This window comes from Cydia strobilella, chromosome 3, assembly GCF_947568885.1.
Source record: "Cydia strobilella chromosome 3, ilCydStro3.1, whole genome shotgun sequence".
Lineage (NCBI taxonomy): Eukaryota > Metazoa > Arthropoda > Insecta > Lepidoptera > Tortricidae > Cydia > Cydia strobilella.
This window is the reverse complement of record NC_086043.1, coordinates 8,617,663-8,639,873: the sequence shown is the minus strand read 5'-3', so window position 1 is coordinate 8,639,873 and position 22,211 is coordinate 8,617,663. Positions and strand designations below refer to the sequence as shown.

Sequence of the window (22,211 nt, the reverse complement as noted above, 5' to 3'; positions counted from 1 at the left end):
CACCTTAGTAGTGGGAACATATTAAAGGTTAAAATGTATTTCGAATTACACAGAATAAACAGAAAAAAAAGTATTATAATATGTACGATACGATAAGATACGATACGATACGATACGATACGATACGAGACCGTACGGTACCGTACCGTACCATACCATAAAATTTTTTTTAATAAAAGTATGAAGTTCATGGCCTTCACTAAATTAAAAAGCTACATTGTTTCACTCCCTGGAGTGAGGAAAGTCGCACTTTCCTCACTCCAGGGAGTGACGAAAGTAGGCTTGTTCGAGCTGCTGAGGTGAAAAATATATTGCTCGTCTTACTAAAAGTGCTCTAAAGAGTACTTCGTTGTTTTTAGTGCTTGAACACATTTCCATTACGGGTCATTCACAGAGTCAGGTTCTGATTTGATTTTTCTGGACCCAAAATTTTTAGAACATTGTGAAGCAAATGTTCTATAATTTTGGTCCGGTTAATAATCACGACCAAAAATTTGGCACCGTTATTTTTAACTTATAGAAATAGAATTTTGTTCGAATTTAAACTATCGTGTCGTGAGACATATTAACTTAGCTAACTTAGCGGTTTCACTCACGTATTTTTAGTCACTACTAGTCACAAGTAGATTTTTTTTTTCTGTGTGTTGTGCCTGGTTTCTATAACGGTAGCCTTCTAAGTAATATATTGGTGGTGTATTTCCATCTATTCCCGTCCTACGTAAAATTAAACTAGTGATAATGAAATATTCCCATATGTCCCCAACGAGCACAAATATTATTCTTAAGCTCTGAAGTCCTCAAAGTCGTACCTTGCCTTGTACCTACATATAACACAAAAAGGTATAAATGCGTGATACATAATTAGCAACCTCGACAACAGCTATTAAAGATGCACATTGTTCATAAATACTCGTACGAGTAAGTGTCTTCACAGAAGCCTATAGCGGAGCCATGACATGTTCACATGCGGAAAACTGCTTTGATAAGATCATTATTCGTCTTCATGACAGCGTACGTAATGTATATTTAAGTTGTTTACTATAGTTGGTAGGTTTTAACCTAGACTTTTTTAGTTATTTATCTAATTTATTTAGCTTTGCAAACTATTCTGATAACCGTAATAAACGTATTTGTCCTGTTTATTTGACAATTGAAACGGTTTTATACCTATATCGTGACTATAAAAAGTATATATTATGTTCGGTTCGTATAGTAGCGTGCAAAGCATGCTTCTTCCGGGCAATAAGTCAATATGCCATTTATAAACCGCTCCGTTCTTCTCCATTGTAACATGAGTCAGATATTTGCAAGATCTGCACGTGAATTAAAGTTCAAATTTATACTGGTCTGCCTATGGGAAAATGGTGGGCGAGATGGCGAGTGTTATGAATGGCCAGTTGATGACGCAAGCGACCCCGGCGCGCGCACAATGGCCGGACCCACAATGCAAGGTAAAGGTTATTGTATGTATATTGTATCCCAAAAGTTATTGTATGTGTGTAGCGATCCCTATGTACCAATACGACCCCAGAAATTACATGTTTTCAATATCAGCCATTCAATGCTACCAAACATCTGTATTTGACCTTCACAAAAAGCCGTAATTCACCATGCAGTTACTTCAAAACCTTCCAACCTGTTGAGCTTGAGGCCATATCACTACCCGAATATTTCTGGCTCGAGTGTTATAATGAGATATTTTCCTAGCCAAATTTTTTTCCTAAAATCAGACACATATTTAACAATATTGTTTATCTACACACATATCATAAACCCTCTATGATGCCTTCAAAATCCGTATATAATGGCGAACATTTAGATATTTCGTAATGACAATCAAATTTCGAACATCTCTGAAAAAAGTAATTTTCACCTCAGCAGCTCGAACAAGCCTACTTTCGTCACTCCCTGGAGTGAGGAAAGTGCGACTTTCCTTACTCCAGGGAGTGAAGAAAGTGCGACTTCCTCACTCCAGGGAGTGAAACAAAGTAGCTTTTTAATTTAGTATGTAAAGCAAACTAAAGTAGGGCAACACTCAAAGAGCAGTATTCATGCAGTATTGCGCTAAGAAAAGCAGCAATGTACATCGAACCAAAAAATGATTTTTTTTTCCGCTGAGCGCGCTCTTCGTACGTCAACTCAAATTGCCGATCGCGGTTTATACTTTATTGAAGTTTATTGAAACATTTTGAAATGGTTATTATTATGGAGTAAAAACGATGATAATCAATAGGTGATTAACAAGTTTGACAAGATCAGAAAATATTTAGAAACGGATTATGTTGGAAAAAAGAATGTGAAACAAATCATTGCTTCCGCAGGTACATATCCTAGTTATCCTACTGGATTTTAATATTTTAGCTTACTGGGCGGTTCCATCCCCTTAGATCATTTTGTAAAACTAATTATTAAATAAAGAATTTTGTATTTGTATAAACCACTGAGCAGTCACTGGTAGGGTATCACTGTAAGTATTCCTCTCACGATTACATGACTTATTAAATATCAAATATATGGATTATTTATATTTTGATATGATTTTGTTTTAGTAAACTTAGAAAACATAGACAGGGAGCAAACAGAATATCAGCACTGCGATAGGGAGTTGTTTTGGACGCCAGTTCAGAAACTGAAGGAGCTCGAAGATAATAAATATGCCACTTGTTAATGTACTTGTAAATAATTGTACTTTTCCTAAAGAATGTCACATACCTGTGTAAATTTTTTATATGGTTTTATATTATAAATATTAAAAATAAAAACAAACAATTGTTATTTTGGTGTTTATTTATTTTAAAGGTTCATTGAAAGAATATTATTAAGTTACCAATATTACAATAATAATCTAATCCATTGCTCTTATTTTTGTTAAATTTCAAATAATAAGTTTATTTTTCGCCTTGGTTGCGTTGTACACGCACATAAACCGCCGTAGGTAAGAGAGAAAATACTACGAACGCCTTATATTGGGCGAGTTTTAATCCTGCAACAAAATATTTAAGGATTAGATTGATGTTGCGAATGAAGGGCGATATATTCAAGGTTCTGAATACTGCTTAAAAAGTTTACCTTTGTAAAAAGTCGAATCAGTCACTGAAAATATTAGACATGTGGCACATTAGGCCTATGGACGGTTTTCAGAACTCCATTTGTGGTCTTATTGGATAGATTTAGGCATACTTTTTAATTTTATTTATGCCTTTTAACCCTAAAACAAAAAAACAGCACAATTTTAAAAGTTCAGTTCTTCCCATGTTCTTCCAGTAATTATCATAACCTCAAATTTTAGAAATGTTTACCATCAATGAGCACGATTATACATTGTAGGCACCTTAAGTTCATGCACATTTGCACAATCTTATTTAATATATTGGTATTTAATGGTGACAACAGAAATTCTTTTATAAAATAGAGGAGATTCAGAATATAAACAAACAAGATGGCGATCCACATTCCACAGATAAGACACAGATGACACGCGATTTTGGAATTATTCGAACACAGTGTTGCTAACCCGCGATTTTTCAAATTTGCCGCCTTTTTCTACTGGCAAGATTTGCTTGACCCACTATAGATACTTTATCTACACTTGACAAATCACATTTTGCAACTGCCCACATCATCAGTATTTTGGGTAGTTTTGCATGTTTCATTATAGATATAGACCATATATATACATTAGTACCTACCGTTTAAATAGATATAGGCGTTAAATTGTAAAAATTTAATAAATAATTATCGCGGTAACCGAAAGCAATATTATTTAAGTAACTACAAGGACTAATCCCGAAGTTGCCAATCTTGTCCGCCGGCATGTCGGATAGAGGCGGCAACGGCAACACGATGGCCACGACGGGCGTCACGGCCGACATGATGGCCGTCTCCTCCACGTTGCCCAGCTCCCCGACAGCTCTCCATCAGATATGGGTACAGCACGAACAGAGCTACAAGTATAAGGAAGGACTGACCCTGAAATTGCCAATCTTATCCGCCAGCATGCCGGCGAGCGGCGGCAACACGATGGCCACGACGGGCGTCACGGCCGACATGATGGCCGTCTCCTCCACGTTGATGCCCAGCTCGCGCATGTGGATCGTCAAGTACGGGTACAGCACGAACAGTGCTATAAGAAAAGGAGACGAGGTCATCTTTTTATTTTTTATTTTGTAATAAGTAAAACCTCGAAAGCACGAAGCTATAACTATTTCATATCTAGTGAATTTCTAATTCATTTCCCGAACCGCGCCGATTGTCTACTAATGCTTAACAAAAATATTACTATGTCTAAACTCGAAGATATTAATAAAAAAGCTTTCGTATTCAAGAATCATGAGGTCAAGTTTAAGTTTAATGAATACCTTTACTACCTATCAGTTCAGTGTTAGCAATAGATTAAAAATATTCTGCTATAATTGTATTACGAAGCTATAACTATAATAGTACATTTCGATGCTAGTGCGGAAAGTATGTCATTACTTCACGAGTACCGAGACTCGGGACGAGTGAAGAATGACATATCCGCACGTGTATCAAACGACGTTTTTTAATACAGTTGCGAAAAATAAGAAAAGCAACAAGTAAGGAATGGAATTAGAAACTTTTATATTATTAATTCTGTGACACTGACATCATTGCCATTGACATTATGAAGAGGTGTTTTTCTAGCTTTTATTCGACTACAATAGATTTTGTTATTATTATTGAACCCACTTCAATGAAAGTTTTTTTCTCAAATGCATGTTCTATAAGACAGAAACAATTGTAAATATTAAAACATTGTACTATTATTACCTAAATATCGTTATTTACGAATATTTGTGTATCGTATATTTATAAAAACAATATCGAATGTTGCCTTTGGAAACTTAAAACATTTTTGCAGTAAGAAAATACGCCTCTTCTTTGACAGGCGTTCCGTTCCATTCAGACAACTTATTAAGAACGGTTTTTCAGCATTAAAAAATAAACGTGTTATAATACTTATAATGATGAAGAGGTAAGTAATAAAATATGAAATATGCATATTTTTCGTATTCTTACATTAACAGTAGGTTTTTATGTTGATTACGACGTTTAAAGGAAACTAATATTAACACTCATCAATAAGTAGTCATGAATCAAACAACAACAAGAACAAGAAGAACAAGTTAAAATTTAAAAAAATTGGAAAAGTAAAAAGCACTAGTTCGCGAAAACCAACTTTCCGCACGCTAAACAGCCACGAAAAGTAGCACTTTTTGAGCAACTGTATTAAAATAGTACATTTCGATGCTAGTGCGGAAAGTACGTCATTACCAATAAGTAAGAATGACATTTCCGCACGTGTATCGAACGACGTTTTTTTAATACAGTTGCGAAAAAATAAGAAAAACAACAAGTAAGGAATTCGAAACTTTAATATTATTAATTCTGTAACATCTGTAATACAGTCGAAAAATAATGAAGTTATTTAAAAATCAATTCTTGGGCCAAAAGGGGTGTGGCCAAAGGGGGCGTGGCCAAAAAGAGGCGTGGCCAAAAGGAGCGTGGCCAAAATGGCGTGGCTTGGGGGCAAAAGAGGTGCGGCAAAAGCGGCCTCCGACATGGCTGAATTTATCGAAAGTGCCTTTCCGATATCGGATGTCGGCAGGCGCCTATGAAAAAAAAACAGCTGCAGAAGAGTGTCATTGGCATTAAGTTCGCCTTTTTTGCGTTATAAATCGTTTTTTAGCAATAATGATTTATTAAATGCATATATCTTACATTTTACTTCCTTGCGACATCCGATATCGGATCGGACAATGTGAAAGCGCTCTTATAATTAGAGATTAAGATAACAGCTGTCGATGATGTGTTTTTATTGGTAAAAGTTATCTTGCGGGTTCTGCAACACTGCAACACTTGAAACACCTGCTATTGAATAATAAGCCTAATACAGAGTGTCCTAAAAACAAGGAACAATTTCATTGAGAGATACACTATCAAATGGTAATGTCAAATATTATTAACATTTTATTATTTGAGCGATTAGTTCATGAACTGGTGGCTTTGCATAAGCTTAACTGCAGGAGTACAGCAGAGTACCTACCTACAGTTACAGAGTTAACTCAGCAGCTGGTAAACGTCCACAAGGTTATAAAAATAAAATGGATTTACTTGTCCTATATACCTACGTTCCTGTAGACATTCCGAGCCAAGAACACGTTTTATATACACATAATATCAGTCATTAGCATCGAAGGAAACTGTGAAAAAATACAGTTTCCTTCGATGCTAATCGATTACATTTCTAATGCGGGTAAAAAAATCTATAAGGCCAACATGGACAAGGTTAGGGTACTATAAAAAGGGACACGGGTTTACCCCTCCATGTAGGTAGGGTAGATAGGAAAACGTATCGAATGGCGGCGCCTGTTAACGTACCTACTACAACATAATATGTTACCTATGTTAAAAATATCCTATATTTGACCTCCTGTACCTAAAGTCAATAGTTGCAATGTTTGTAACGGCTGTTTAAAACTCACTTGAAGCATGAACGAAAAATAATATTTTGAGAGGTATCAATTTCTTTTGTTTGAGATCGTCGGTGATCCGTTTAAAGAACGAGCGTACGAACTTCATGTTGAAATATTGAATTATTATAAGTAGTTTGAACAGAAATGTGTCGTAAATCTTATTTCCACAGGAGGCGAGCCTCCACTGTTCTTCGTCAACCGACGTCCCTCATGTAAGCTTGATCTGTTGTGGTCGCACATTAAAGCAGACTTCACGCAGTTTGAGAACCTGAAACAATGAAAATATGCCCTGTATGATATGTATTATTTGCAAACTGCAGATCTTAATTAATTCAGAATATAAATGTTTAAACAGACAGGTATTTTACAATGCAATACCAATTAATTTTTATAAATTTATACAAACTTCACACACAAGGAGCAAAATAAATATACTTAGGTACAAATAAATAGATATAGCTGTAAGGTAACAATAACAAGCAGTCTCATTGCAAAAAAAAGCGGTCTCTTTCATATCTACGCGACAAAACCCGGGCATGCATTATCTGATATATATTTTTACCGAATGCACATATTTAAGCGGTTCTTTTATTTTAATAATTTGTAATTATAGTACTATCTACTGAAAATACAACTATAAATATTACAATAAATGGGTTTCTGTGAGTTTTCGCTGAATATATTCCATCATACCTTTAATTTTTTGTACAGCGTACAGCGTTTTTTGATAATCTTAACTCGCTTCCTGCTACAATGCCACAATTTTATTTATATTTTTATAAGCTGCTTTATGCTCATTAGAATGTCATCTTGCCAAAAAATAATTTTAACTTTTCTACTTGAGGTAGTCAGGAAGACTTTCAAGCACTGAAAGTCGATGGGAGGCATTTTTTTGTCCAAAAGTCAAATTCACTAAAGTTAAAAGACCTAATCAGAACTATTTTAATCTGAATACAATTAGAAAAGTTTTAACTATTGTAAAAAGATAATGTAATAAGGTATAATTTTGCTTGTATAATAAAAATAATAAAATGTTTTCAACAGAATTTAGTAGACTGTCAGAAGACCGTGTACAAATAGTAGATTGTTAACCAAGGGATGAAAGGCACTAATTCCTGCTGAGGTATTTTGGCGCTCGAACGCAGTGAGAATCGAAGTCAGTCCGCATTCAAAGTAACTAATGTCAACTAATGTTAAGAGGGCATCGTTCGTCTAGTGGCGTCCTCATTGGCGGAATCTGTTTTCTAATAAAGCAATTCATTTCTGTATAAATCTTTATTTTAATATTGTTGTTCTACTGATTCCCCAACTTTTGGTTTTTGTCACATACATAGTTTTATATCTTCCGACTTTATCACCTAAACGGGAAAACGCCGCCGAACGGACGATACAGTCTTAATAAGGAAGAATAGTTGTTTGTTATACAAAGGTTCAAAGTTGTATTTTACTCGCGAGTGTGGAATTAAAACACGAGCAAGCGAAAGGATTCTAGTTGAACCAGGAGCGAAGCGAGTGGTTCTAAAATAGAATCCTGAGCGTAGCGAGTGTTTCAACACACGAGAAGTAAAATAGATTTCCACCCGTGTGTAACACAAAACATTTCACCTCACTATAGCGAGGAAAGTGCAACATGCAAAAATACAGCTCATAAAAAACAAGTCTTTATTTATACACATTATAATCATCATCAAGTTAATTATAATCATCTTCAATATAGTAATGTAAACATTTTGTTGACAATGTTGACATTTCTGACGATGCGTTTTGAAATTGCATCGACTCAACTTGTGCGTTCAGAATTATATTCAACATCATTATATAAAAAAACAAATATTTCTTATGGAATTTTAAGGCTTATGACTTAAAATCATTAAATAAAGCTAAATTTAATTTATTATTTGAATTTGGATTGTCTGAAAATTGTCTGCCCGGGCAAGCAATTTTAAAAGCATTTTCGGCATCCTCAAAGCCCGCAATCTCACAGTTTGTGGGCAAAACCAACGTTGTCATGGTTGCATTTATGGATGGTATAGAAAAGATGCCAATCTCTTATGGCAGAATTGTTGCAAAAGTGACGAGCTTTCAGCTGTAAATAATAGTTCCTAATCTCTCCGGTGGCGCTAGGTAGGCTCTGAGACCAAAGAGTATTGTAATATAAAGGAGACTCTATGACATGAACCATAGAGGTATAATAATGTAGAGATAAAATGAGGGAGGGGAAGCAAATAACCCGACCAAGTTACGTAGGTTGTTTCTGGTATGTTGTCAGGAATGTTAAAACGTGTTTTTAATTTTGTCGTATTGCGTATGTTCTGTCCCTCACGGTCGCACGGGTGCACATCTATATAAAATACTAGGTGTATGGTCTAGGTACTTCAGTGTATGGTGGCGCCGCCTATTTATTGTTTTTTACGGTCACTTTTTTATACATGAAGATTCATTTCCTTACCTCTACCTTCCATAGTTGCATTTTTATCACCTGTCACTATGCCTGTCACTTTCGCACTTACATACTTATTGTTAGAACGTGACAGGCATGGTGACAGGCGATAAAAATGCTACCGTGCTCAGCCCGCAGACGTGCTTATGAGTGCGCCAAAAAGGCTGAGGAAGCCACACTGGAAATTCTGCGAATTCCTAAACCTCCAAACTAAATAGGGAGGGACGCTTGAGACCAGAAAAGCTCACTTAGCTGAATGTTTAGAATCGTCTCTAAATTAATTTTGATCACATCATCTATAGGCGACAATAAATTTAGATGTTTCCAAAAAGGAGAGCAGCGGAGCACATGTAAATTTAGGGACAAAAACACAGAATTTAAGAATCACAAGAGCATAATGAGGGCTAATTTCGAGTAAGCGATTCGTGTCACTTTTGAATTTAGTTATAGAGTTAGAAATATAACCGGGAAAAGATTATTCGAATATAGAAGAACCCAGGAGGCAAAGAGAATACTTTGTCTACTGATTCGATATTAGCCAGATCGTCAAATTTGGGTTGTAAGTCGGCGAAAGTCCAAGAAGATTTTTGAATAAAGAACTCGCATTTGCGGCATCGAGGACCAGACCATGGAGCACATCATCCAGCGGTGCCCACTCCGCGCATACTCGGATAGCCCGGATGATCTATTAGATCTGACGCCCGATGCTGTGCAGTGTTTGCAAAACGTGGATGTTGCCTTATAAAATAAAATACTGTACATAATTTTTGCCTATGAGACTATATCGCCATACGATTAAACAAATACATTTGCTGAAATTCAGTTCTAAACCAATATTTTTGAAACTACTCTTAATAAATGACAAATGATATATACTTATTATTTGTTAGTTTCAGATATAATCGAGCTCATCACATAGGATAAGGTGAATTTTCACCCCATTAGCTCAAACCGGACAGTTCGCCTGATATTAGCGCAAACTACCGATACCCTTTTTTGCCCAATGTCATTGAGCATAGAGGTACTCTTATCATTATTGAATCAATACATAAATGACATTTTAATGATAGAGTATGTAGATAAATAATAGTACATTGTGCAAGCGAGAATTTGTAAACAATATTCTTACCTCCAGAGTTACACACAACACACAATGTTTTTCATCATACTTGCGATGAAAAAAACTAAATATGCGGATTCAATTATAGAATCTTTCGCTTCTTCAGGATTCAATGTACGCTCACGCTGGCAACGCCGTAAATATACCATTTTGCTCCCTTGTGACTTGTGACACAATCTACTATTTGTTTATCTTTAACTATATGTATACTAATTCAAAACCGAGACAGACACCGACATAGGTCACATTGACAACCTAAGAACTTATTAGATATTTGTACAACAAGGGAGCAAAGGTTGATATTTCTTCGAGTGCTTATTTTTAGTCCCGTGCAAGCGAAAGATTCTATAATATTGTTCTAATTTAGAATCTTGAGCGTAGCAAGCAACTCAAAAGCGCACGAGATGTAAATAACTTTGATCTCGTGTAGTACACAAAATTTTGGAAGGAAAAATACAACCTCAGAAAATGTGATCCTTCTTCGTCACTTTTTCACTCATGTTTTCATAAGGTATTCTAACAAAAGTTTAATTACCGCCATAAAATACAAACTATAAGATACGGTCAGAATTGCGGATGGCGGCTTTTTGTCAACTATGGTAGAGATTGTTAAAAGTAGAATTATTAATTTTTCGTGATAATCTTTGTATTTTTTTTAAGTCCATTATTTTAATTTTACAATAAAATACGTATATATAATATAGTGTTTTGATCAAATTATAAACTTGTTTTTTATTAATTATTTTTACGAATTCTGCATACCGCGTGTGTTTTGGAACGATGCGTTCTGACTTATTTCAGAGGTCTATTATAAACCGTTAATATACCCTTAAATGACGTTTGAACTTTTTTTGTCTCTTTCTCTTTGCTAATGACGTGAAAGGGACAGAGGGAATATAATACAAGTATTTCGAACTTGCCCGCACGTTGAAATGACATTCGAATATAAAGGTCACTTAAATATCATTTTGTCGCACTCAGTGAGCAAAATGTGATTTTGCTCACTGTTTTTAAGCAGTTGTTGTTCGAGCTGCTGAGGTGAAAATAAATATTTTCTTCTGATAAGGTTGGTTATCTCAATATTATTTTTTCTTGTACGATGTTTGATTCATGTATACCTTATCTACGTAATTATTAATGAAGTGTTAAAACATGCTTGAAGACGAAGACGTGCCTGAATGTAGAGTCGGGAGAAGTAATATCTACAAATTATTAAGTAGTCACATGTTCGCTATTATATTATATCTAACACCAGCGACGTGTAATCAACTACAGTCGTCGGCGCCAAATGCGATGTTTATACATTTTTTGCGCGCGTTATTCCATTCCAGTCCATTCAAACAACGAGAATTAGTAAAACTTTTTTTAAATCTTAAACGATTTGCGAGTTCCTATAATTGGCTCTGTATTGCTACTTATTAAAAAAGTTAAACGAATATTTCATAGCTGTTGGACTTCCTTGTATAAATAAGTAAATAAATAAGCTTTCAATGTCCGTTAAAAATGTAGGTAACCTAACCCACGTCGTAAAATGAATCGATTTCGATTAGCAAACATTTGCCCTGTAGTCACTCAGTAGCAGTAGTAGATTTGATTCGTAATACTTTACCGTTATATATTCCTTGCGTTGGTGTGGTGAAAATTTTGTGTTTCACTCGGTAGCAAAGTTTGTTTGTAACCCTCGCAATGCTCAAGATTCCACTTTTCAAACATTTTTTGAAGTACCTATAAGAACTGTACGTTTCCGAGCAATTCGGTTTTGAGTAAACCATAAATCTAAATTAAAGTATTATCGTCTGTGTCGTGTAAGGACTCCAAAATCACTGACTAATCTGATAAATTGATTTCACACAATAAATAAATGAATTAATAAAAAATGAAAAACCAATTATTGTCTAACAACTAAGTTGACTTAGCATACAAAGTATAAGCCCTGCCAATCATATTTTATTTTATTTTATTCGGGATGCTTTCTGCCTAATATACATAGGTTAACAGACTTATCTACTAATGCAAATTACAAGCTTCCACATATATACTACTAAATAACGTAAATATGAAAGTCTCGAAATAGCAAAATATTACACTATATAGGTAGGATATTTATGACAGAACCTACGAACGCAAAGATCGGGTATTTTTAACTACTATTCAAAATAATATTTTTAAGATTATATATTAGATAATAATAACTTGATTAACCGTCTCGCCAAGTAGCCAGGTGTACTGTACATTTATAAACAATTTCTCTACGTCCTACGTGTACTCGTTATACCTAAGCTATTTATAGTTTCCAGCATAGCATTCCTACATTTCTCTTAATTTAGAACCTAAGTCCTGGCAGACCGGTTGGTCTAGAAGCCTGCTATGTAACTGTGAAGCAAGTGGGTTCAAATCTGTCCTTTACTTACATTACGAGTATTTTATGTATATATGTATCGAGTTAATTGGGATGTATGGTTATATGTTAAGGTAAGTATATTTAATGTATGATATGTAAGGACACCGTTCTTTTGTATATTAATTGGTCAAGTACCGAAACGGGGGGTTTTTGAAAACTTACTTAAGTAGGTACTTAAAGTTAGATGGGTAAGAGAAACATTGAAGCAAGAAAAATACTTGTAGGGAACCCTCGTACTGTTTATCTTGCCCCGAGCAAAATAAACTGTTTATTTTACCCTACATGTACATGACCTTCCTTGACTATAATTTTATTGTTGTATTTATATACCTACATAGATATATGTGTGCGGTTATTTGTAAGTTTGTCAATATGATTTGGTCGTTTTGTATGATTAGCTACCTACTGTTACCACTATTAAGTTATGTAGGATGAAAAGCTTGATTTTATATTTATATTCAGAAATTCCGCCTGTTTTAAGTTGGTGTAAGTAAGTGCCTAGTACTAATCTACCAAAATCCGGCCAAGTGCGAGTCGGACTCGCGTTCCAAGGGTTCCTACATATTACATTACACAATTTAAACAATGTATTTTTATGTAATATGTCTTTAAAAAAAACCCGTAGGGGTCGGATCAAAAACTAAGTCCGACTCACGCTTGATTGCACATTTCTAATAGGTTTTCCTGTGATCTATAGGTAAAGATCTATTTTGTATATTTTTTTGGCAGCCCTGTCCCTATTGACCCTTTACGTATTATTACGTATTAATCGTATTATTTTCCGCTTTCCGCTGTCTGTATGTCTGTCCCTATGTATGCTTAGATCTTTAAAACTACGCAACGGATTTTGATGCGGTTTTTTTTATTAATAGATAGAGTGATTCAAGAGGACGGTTTATATGTATAATTTGTAAAGGTTTTGTGTAAATTTGTTAAGTTCGTGTCGCTAGTAAAATAAATAAATAAAACCGGCCAAGTGCGAGTCGGACTCGCGTAGCGAGGATTCCGTATATTACACAATTCAAACAATGTATTTTTTATGTGAAACGTGAGTGAAAGGTAAATTGCGGTTTACGATTTATGACGTATTAAAAAAAAACTACTTACTAGATCTCGTTCAAACCAATTTTCGGTGGAAGTTTGCATGGTAATGTACATCATATATTTTTTCAGTTTTATCATTCTCTTATTTTAGAACTTACAGGGGGGGGGGGGCACACATTTTACCACTTTGGAAGTGTCTCTCGCGCAAACTATTTAGTTTAGAAAAAAATTATATTACAAACCTCAATATCATTTTTGAAGACCTATCTATAGATACCCCACACGTATGGGTTTGATGAAAAAAAAAATTTGTCTCAGTTCTAAGTATGGGGAGCACCCAAAATTTATTGGTTTTTTTTCTATTTGTGTGTGAAAATCTTAATGCGGTTTACAGAATACATCTACTTACCAAGTTTCAACAGTATAGTTCTTATAGTTTCGGAAGAAAGTGGCTGTGACATACGGACGGATGGACGGACAGACAGACAGACATACATGACGAATCCATAAGGGTTCCGTTTTTTGCCATTTGGCTACGGAACCCTAAAAATGTTTTAAGGCAGTTTCCCTCCAGGGCCCATTAATTGTTTCCTCACTAAGTAGGTAGGTATAATATAATTTTCCCCTCACTAGCTCGGAAAGCCGTCTTTTATCCTTTAAAACAAGCGGGTTTCCGCATTTTATCCACTAGTGGGGAAAGTAATTTGACCTTGGATGGAGCGTGTTTAAGTAGCTTGACAGATAACAATACGTAAAACGCTCATAATAATGGTTTCGTTCGATATTAATTATCATTAAATAAATGGTTTGAGAATCTAATAAAAAATACCAAATTTAGCTTTATTTAATAATTTTAAGTCACCTTACCTTAAAATTCCATAAGAAACGTTAGATTTTTATGATGTTAAATATAATTCTGACCGCACAAGTTGAGTCGATGCAATTTCAAAACGCATCGTTGACATTTCATACGTCAGAACAGAAATGTCAACATTGCAACAATTTTTTTACTTAAAAACACTTCTCACCGTCTCACGTAAAAATCAGAATTTCCAGTGTTTGCTGTTATAATATCGTTAAAAAAAAGTGATTCCAGTGATGAAGATGATCTAACGTCTGTGGATGTTGCACTTTCCTCGCTATAGTGAGGGGAAAAGTTTTGTGTTACACACGGGTGCAAATGTATTTTACTTCTCGTGTGTTGAAGCACTCGCTCCGCTTAGGATTCTATTTTAGAACCACTCGCTTCGCTCGTGGTTCAACTATAGAATCCTTTCGCTTGCTCGTGTTTCAATTCCACACTCGCGGGTAAAATACAACTTTGCACCCTTGTTATAACAAAATTATCAAATAACTATTATTTGCTGTTGGAAGTTTACCTTAGAGAAAGGAAAGATAAACAAGGAAAGCACCTACGCAGAAAAAACTAGTTCTAACTGTTCTAAGTAGGTACGAAAGTTGCCGCTATAACAACAAATATTAAAAACAGAATAAAATCAATATTTAACAAACATGATTTTTTTCCGTTTTTCACGTAATGGTAGTTACGAAGCCCTTAGTGCGCGAGTCCAACTCGCATTTGGCCGGTTTTTTTCTTTAATATATATGACATCTATTTAAGTTTATAAAATAACACAGTTGAAGTAAACATATAAATATAAACATTGGCGATTGTTTACTTGGTGTCCCAAAATACCTTATAAATATTTATACATATTTCTATGCAAAATACATAATTTTCGAAAGAAAAATAGATGGGTCAGTAATTAACAGTTTCAATATTTTTTCAGTTTTCCCTAATAATGCAGACTACCTACTTAGAACGACCCTACGAGTATCAGAAGCATTTTAAGAGTGAGCATCAGGATGACAGGATCATGATACGTAAGCTGATGTGACGGCGGAAACTTTCCAAAATTGCGAAATTTTCCACATAGGAAGGTGTTCTGAAACCTTCTCACATTTTTGTATGAGGATTGAATAACTAGGAAACTTTTGGTCAGCTGCACAGCGCTGTTTTCAGCCTCTACTTAGCTCTCAGCCTATGAAAAAAACCGGTCAAGTGCGAGTTCGTTTAACTCGCGCACCGAGGGTTCCGTACAAACACAATTATCTCATGCAACTATAAACTATAAACACGAAAGATGTTTGATGAAAATAAACAAAGAGAATATATAGATAGTATCTATAGAAGATTTTAATAACAAAACTTCCGTGAGGCACTGATATTAAATATATTAAACCGGGTCACTCACGTTTATAAAGTCGATGATTCAGGTGATGTCTCTGGGGGCTAAACTGCCCCCATCCCTCAGCCTTAGTACCTATTAACCTTGTTTTACATAAGTATACTGTGATTATTTTCTACTCATTATTAGTTACCTTTTTAACCGACTTCAATTTCATAGAAGGAGGAGGTTCTGTATTCGGTTGTGGCTATGTTTTTTTTTTTTTTTTATGTATGCACCGATTCGAGACCCGTGGTCCGATTTGAGTAATTCTTTTTTTGTTCGAAAGGAGCTACTTCCAAGTTGGTCCCATATTAATCTGGTTCTGATCTGATGATGGGATCCCTGAGGAATTGAGGGAACTCCTCAATTTTTAAAGGCACATGTATGGTGATTTGGGTGTTTTCATAAGCAACTTTAGCATTTTCTCTCGAAAACGACCAATTTGATGAATTGCACCTGATGATGATGATTGTTTTGAAGATAGTGATGATGATTTTTTTATTGTAGGATGTTCAGCGAATACTCCGAGACCCGTGGTCCGACTTGAACAATTCTTTTTTTGTTTGAAAGGAACTACCTCCAAGGTGGTCCCACATTAATCTGGTGCTGTTCTGATGATGGGATCCATGAGGAATTGAGGGAACTCCTCAATTTTTAAAGGCACATGTATGGTGATTTGGTCGTTTTCTTAAGCAAATTGAGCATTTTTTCTCGAAAACCACCAATTTGATGAAGTGGAGCTGATGATGATGATTGTTTTGATGATAATGATTTCAGCGATTACTCCGGCACCCATGATCCGATTTGAGTTATTCTTTTTCTGTTTGAAAGAAGTTACCTCTCCAAGGTGTTTTCGTAATATTTTTGGTTTTGATCTGATGATGGAATCCGTGAGGAATTGAGGGAACTCCTCAATTTTTAAAGGCACGTGTGTGGTAATTTCGGTGTTTTCTAAAGTAACTCAAGCATTTCCTCCCCAAAACCACCAATTTGATGTAGTGCAACTGTAGCCTAACCACGAGTTTGAACTAAATATTCTTCGTAACTTACTTTGTACACTAATATGCTAGTACGAGCGAGATGCATAAACAGTAAGTTACGCACACGATAGCGAATATATCAATGTCAAACTCGTGGTAAGGCTACTGATAACTTCCCTCGTATGTGTATTATGATTTTTGATGTAGGTAGTGTTGGAAACAACCAAAGAGACTGAGAGGTGAAGGTAGAGGGTATTAGTGTTTTGGGGGTTTGAGGTTGGGGGTTGAGGGGAGGTGAGTTGATGGATCGGGGACTGTGGGGTTGGGAGTTAAGGGATCGGGGGTTAGGGTTAGAAGTTAAGGGGTCTGGGGTTAGGGGTCGGGGAATGGCGGTTGAAGGGTTGGTGGTTTAGGGTCGAGGGGTTCAGTGATCAGGGGTTGATGTGCTGTGAGGTTGAGTGATCACCGGGTTTGAGGGATTGGGTCAGTGGCGGGGCGGAGAATGGATTTAGTGACAGGAATGATTTCCCAGACGGACTCGAGGAAAATTCTGATTATTTAATAAAGTTTACGAATTTACAGTTAAACATCATTATGTTTTTCATTCATGCGTCACGCTCTTAACAATGTTTTAAAACTAAAAATGGAAAAATAAAAACTTTTATAAAAAAAAAGATAAACCGACTTCAAAAAGGATGAAATAAAATATTATCCTTTTTAGGGTTCCGTGTTTAAGTATATGCGTTACCAACTGATATTTTTGAAGTCGGTGCCAAGCCAAGTACTCCAAGTAGTAACAATACCAGTCAAAAATAATCAGCTTTATGTCTATAAATCCCATTACAACTGTACAAATATTATAAACGTGAAAGCAATTATGTCTGCCTCTTTGTTACCTTTTCATGGCTAAACAACTGAACCGCTTTAGCTGAAATTTTGCATGAAGGTTCCTTGAATTGTTTTATATTTTGAAATGTAGTCCTCTGGATAAGCGACAGTCCCAATCCCACACTTGCGTGCTATGACTGTTCAAGAATTAGTAAGAAATGCTCTTTAAAAAAATACGACGACAAAACGTATTAGATTCACACTAACGTGCCGACAAGCATGGTACGAACTGCGCCAAGAAGGTTCAACCGTGTGTTCTGTTCTGAGGTGTATAGAAAGTTCGTTTATTGTCGTCGTGTACGCTGCGTTTTACATAGGCGAACACTCGCGAACGCGAAGCGAAGCGACGCGGCACGGCGCGGCCGGCCCAAGGCGTTCGCGTTCGCAACGAGATCGCCCACGTAGGACACTTCTATATCTATGTATCTTTATCGAATTGCATCAAAATCATTATGAATATATGGTTTAAAATTTGGCTTGGCACCGACTTCAAAAATATCAGTTGGTAACGCATATACTTAAACACGGAACCCTAAAAAGGATAATATTTTATTTCATCCTTTTTGAAGTCGGTTTATCTTTTTTTTATAAAAGTTTTTGTATAATAAAATCGTAATTATACCTAATAGGTACATTTTACCTTTTTTTGTAGAGCTTACAATGAAAGTAATGCCCGATTTTAATGGTGCTGGACGTAAATAGTTGTTGGTAAAACTATGGAATAAGAACTTACCGTAGTTTAAAATTAGGAAACCTTATCATACAACAACGCAATAACTATTTTCACACTGAAGGAAATGTTCTGTAACTATCTTCACGGATAACTCGAGGGTTTCTGCACGGATTCATAAATGTTGAGATTCATTTAACATGGTTTTGATTGTTGTTATTTTTTTAAGAAACGTAAATAAATTTCGTAGGTATAGCGAACGTCGCGGGCGCGGCGTTTATCGCGTTGAATTGCGCGCGTGCGCGGTTGGAAAGTTTGCACAGCACTAGCGACGCTAACTCTGCTGCGAGGCTCCCCTCTCGCGCAAAAAGGCTGTTCTAACTAACCAATTGCAAGCGAGCATTTGCCTCGGCAAGTATTATTTCTGATTACGTATCGTAGTTAGTGACCTCATGGTTACACTTATATTGGTTCCTCGGACACAAATACTCGGTAAACGTAGGGCAGCACAGCGCCGCGACGTCGACTCTTGCGCCCATTTATCATAACATCAACAACGGATCCATGCCTCTTAACGCAGTGAAAGGTTGCTTTGCTTTTCTATGCAAGTAAACCTGAGGTACTTTAGTACTAACTTGCAAAGCCTGTTATGTTTTCAATTTCTCAGGGCATAGGCATAAATTATATTAGCCTTATCTACCTACCTACTTATTTGGCACCGGTCTACCAGTAAGCAGCTAATGAGCATCTACCTACGTATACCCATAGAGTAACTTATACTAGAGCGGTACTGTCATAGTAAATTTTGTAACCCCGGTAAATTCACTGCCATCTGTCGACACACTTTAAAACTAAAAATGAAGATTTATAAAAATACGATAAAATGTATTTAAATATAGATAAATAATTTTTAGTTTGCATTAATTATTTTTATGATTTTGACCCATGTTCTTTCACTGATATGCGTTAAAATTGTTAAATAACAAACGAAACCGTCAACGCCATCTATACGACTGTAGGCCAAAACTAGTAGCGCCCTCTGAACGAAAATCAAATTTTCTTGATTTTCGAGGCACGTTTTTTCCTTAGACTGTATACATCTTTACGTGAGTAGGCCAAAACTAGTGGCGCCCTCTGATCGAGAATCAAATTTTCGTGATTTTCGAGGCACGTTTTTTTCTTACACTGTATCCATCTATTACGGAGTTATATCTATCTTTGGTATACCTAAGTGTCCTGTTTGTTCGTGTTCGTCATTGTCAGTGGGTAAGAGCACCATATAAAGCATAGATTAAGCACCTATTGAATGGTTGTATGCAAAATTTTATAGCAGCAGTAAGATCGTCTACGGCGTACGTTATGATAGACAGTTGTAAGTATTTGCAATTTGTAACCAAGGTGCGTATAATCAAAGATAGATATAACTCCGTAATAGATGGATACAGTGTAAGAAAAAAACGTGCCTCGAAAATCACGAAAATTTGATTCTCGATCAGAGGGCGCCACTAGTTTTGGCCTACTCACGTAAAGAGGGCGCTGACGGTTTCGTTTGTTATTTATAATTTTAACGCATATCAGTGAAAGAACATGGGTCAAAATCATATAAAAATAATTAATGCAAATAAAAAAATCATTTATCGATATTTAAATACATTTTAACGTATTTTTTGAAATCTTCATTTTTAGTTTTATAGTATGTCGATAGATGGCAGTGAATTTACAGCGGTTACAAAATTTACTATGACAGTACCGCTCTATCTTATTATATCCTATCAACCAAAAAATGTACTCACATGTCAGTTTATTCCTAATAGTAACTGGTAGGGAGGTAAATTATCACCCCATTAAAAAAACTTACTTGATGGCGCTACGGTTCAAGCCGAGTAAAAAAACCGGACAAGTGCGAGTCGGACTCGCCCACCAAGAGTTCCGTACTTTTTAGTATTTGTTGTTATAGCGGCAACAGAAATACATCATCTGTGAAAATTTCAACTGTCTAGCTATCACGGTTCATGAGATACAGCCTGGTGACAGACAGACAGACCGACAGACGGAAAGACGGACAGACGGACAGTGGAGTCTTAGTAATAGGGTCCCGTTTTTACCCTTTGGGTAAGGAGCCCTAAAAAGTAACTTTTATCCTCTCTCCAATGGGGTTTGCTGGCGCCATATCCAATACTTTGAGTAATTAGCAGATGGCGCCAGCATAGCTTGCCCAGTCAATCCCTAGAATTGCGACTTTTTTTGTTTATTTAATAGAATTTTATGCCCTGGATGCCAGCCCTGTAAGACAAATCTCATAGAAAAAGGGGCAAGCTATGATGGCGCCATCTATGCAAACCTTTGACAGTTGCCAACCCCATTTGACCTTGTAGAGATAATAAATAACAATTTTTATGCTACAACCTTAAAAACCTTTCTTAAATAACTACTTATCTTACCTAATAAATGAAATTTTGTTTTGGTGTCTACATACCATGTCCAACAACATAGGTAAGTACTAAAAGTTGGTAGCGGCAAAGAGAATAGATAGTAGTTGTTTCATTGTTGCTATTAATTAAAATTTTAATTGTTATTTCACTAGTTGTAATTGTATTTGGACGTGTAACGTATGTGTATATTATTAATAAATATGAATATGAATATAGAGGGTTTTATTGTCTTTTGTAGTCACAGTAAATTTACTGCCATCTATCGACACATAATTAAAACTAAAAATTAAAATGAATTATTTTAAAAATATAAAAAATATTTTTAGAACGCCGTATGAATTTGACCCTGTGTTCTTTCATTTACAATATGTGTTAAAATTGTTAGATATCAAACGGTGTCACCAACGCCATCTACCCGAGTATAAGCCAAACTAGCCAAAGGTGTGGTGCCATCTATTCGAGTATAACTTTTTCTTGATATTTCGAGGCACGTTTTTTCCTTGGGCTTTATTTATCTTATACGGAGTTACATATATCTTTGGTAACGGTTACACAGGCTCTGAACTGTGTGCCACAAGGGAGAGGACTATACCTACTCTTACTTACTCGTAATCGGAGATCTAATTTAGTGATACGACGCCTATGGCGAATAACATCTTCGGGCAAATGTGCAAAGAGGATACTCTGCGTCACATATACTTTTATCTATTACCTACCAAGTGAATTATGAACATACTTCACACAACACGACTACAAAAGATCAATCATGGAGTATTAGCCAGCGAATTGCGAGCGTGGGTCATCTTATGATGAGGCAGAACTGGGCTGGTTTTTAAACAGTCAACAATGTATGGATCCGCCGATTCCGCCGTCGTGAAAAAATTCCAAAAAAAAACCGACAAAAAAATCCATTTAATCATCGAGCCTGCTTCACTATAGTGACAACTGCGACATGTAAAGGAGAACATCCGGACATACGAAAGCATTTTACCCAAGCTGAAACGGAGACTTTCGCTGACGCTCGGTTAACAAAGATAAAGTTTATACATAGATTCGGTTTATTTTATAATGACACACGACCATAAATGAAGTGAATGTACCTACCTACGTTTGTCTACAGTGCATAAATACTCAGGAAGTGCTACATTTTGTGGGTCAACATAGGCGCAGAAAGTTTCAAAACGACAAGTGAAATAGCCATAGGTCGCCAGTAAAACAAAACAACTACCTAATCAAGCAATCCTACTTGGCAAGCGATGCCGGAACAGCAAGTCAATAGCGCCTGCGTCACATCCCGTTATTATGCAAATGGTCCTGACAGTGGTGACGTCCGAACGGCTAATAAAGGTGTCACAGCGATATGGTCGCGTTCCTTACCCACTTATACCTACTTGTGCTTTATTGATTGTGATACCTTATGACATGAACAACTAAAAAACCGGCCAAGTGCGAGTAGAGCTCGCGTACGAAGGGCTCCGCACCATTACGCAAAACAACGCCAAAAATAT

At 36.0% G+C, this 22,211-nt stretch overlaps 1 protein-coding gene and 1 long non-coding RNA gene across 2 annotated transcripts in view; one reads left to right on the top strand and one right to left on the bottom strand.

Moving 5' to 3' along the window:
• Nucleotides 1–13,932, top strand: part of LOC134755813 (uncharacterized) — a 359,324-nt gene extending 345,392 nt beyond the window's left edge. The window contains exon 2 of the long non-coding RNA XR_010129083.1: nucleotides 13,518–13,932. This is a non-coding gene — a long non-coding RNA (uncharacterized LOC134755813). The remainder of the gene's footprint in view (nucleotides 1–13,517) is intronic.
• The window catches only part of LOC134755760 (uncharacterized), a 36,296-nt gene extending 17,705 nt beyond the window's left edge, over nucleotides 1–18,591 (bottom strand). The window contains exons 1-3 of the mRNA XM_063692338.1: nucleotides 18,335–18,591; nucleotides 6,507–6,765; nucleotides 3,969–4,123 (exon numbers count right to left, since the gene is read on the bottom strand). Coding sequence (XP_063548408.1) covers nucleotides 3,969–4,123; nucleotides 6,507–6,603 — 252 coding nt within the window. The 5' untranslated portion in view covers nucleotides 6,604–6,765; nucleotides 18,335–18,591. The remainder of the gene's footprint in view (nucleotides 1–3,968; nucleotides 4,124–6,506; nucleotides 6,766–18,334) is intronic.
• Nucleotides 18,592–22,211: the final 3,620 nt, after the last annotated feature.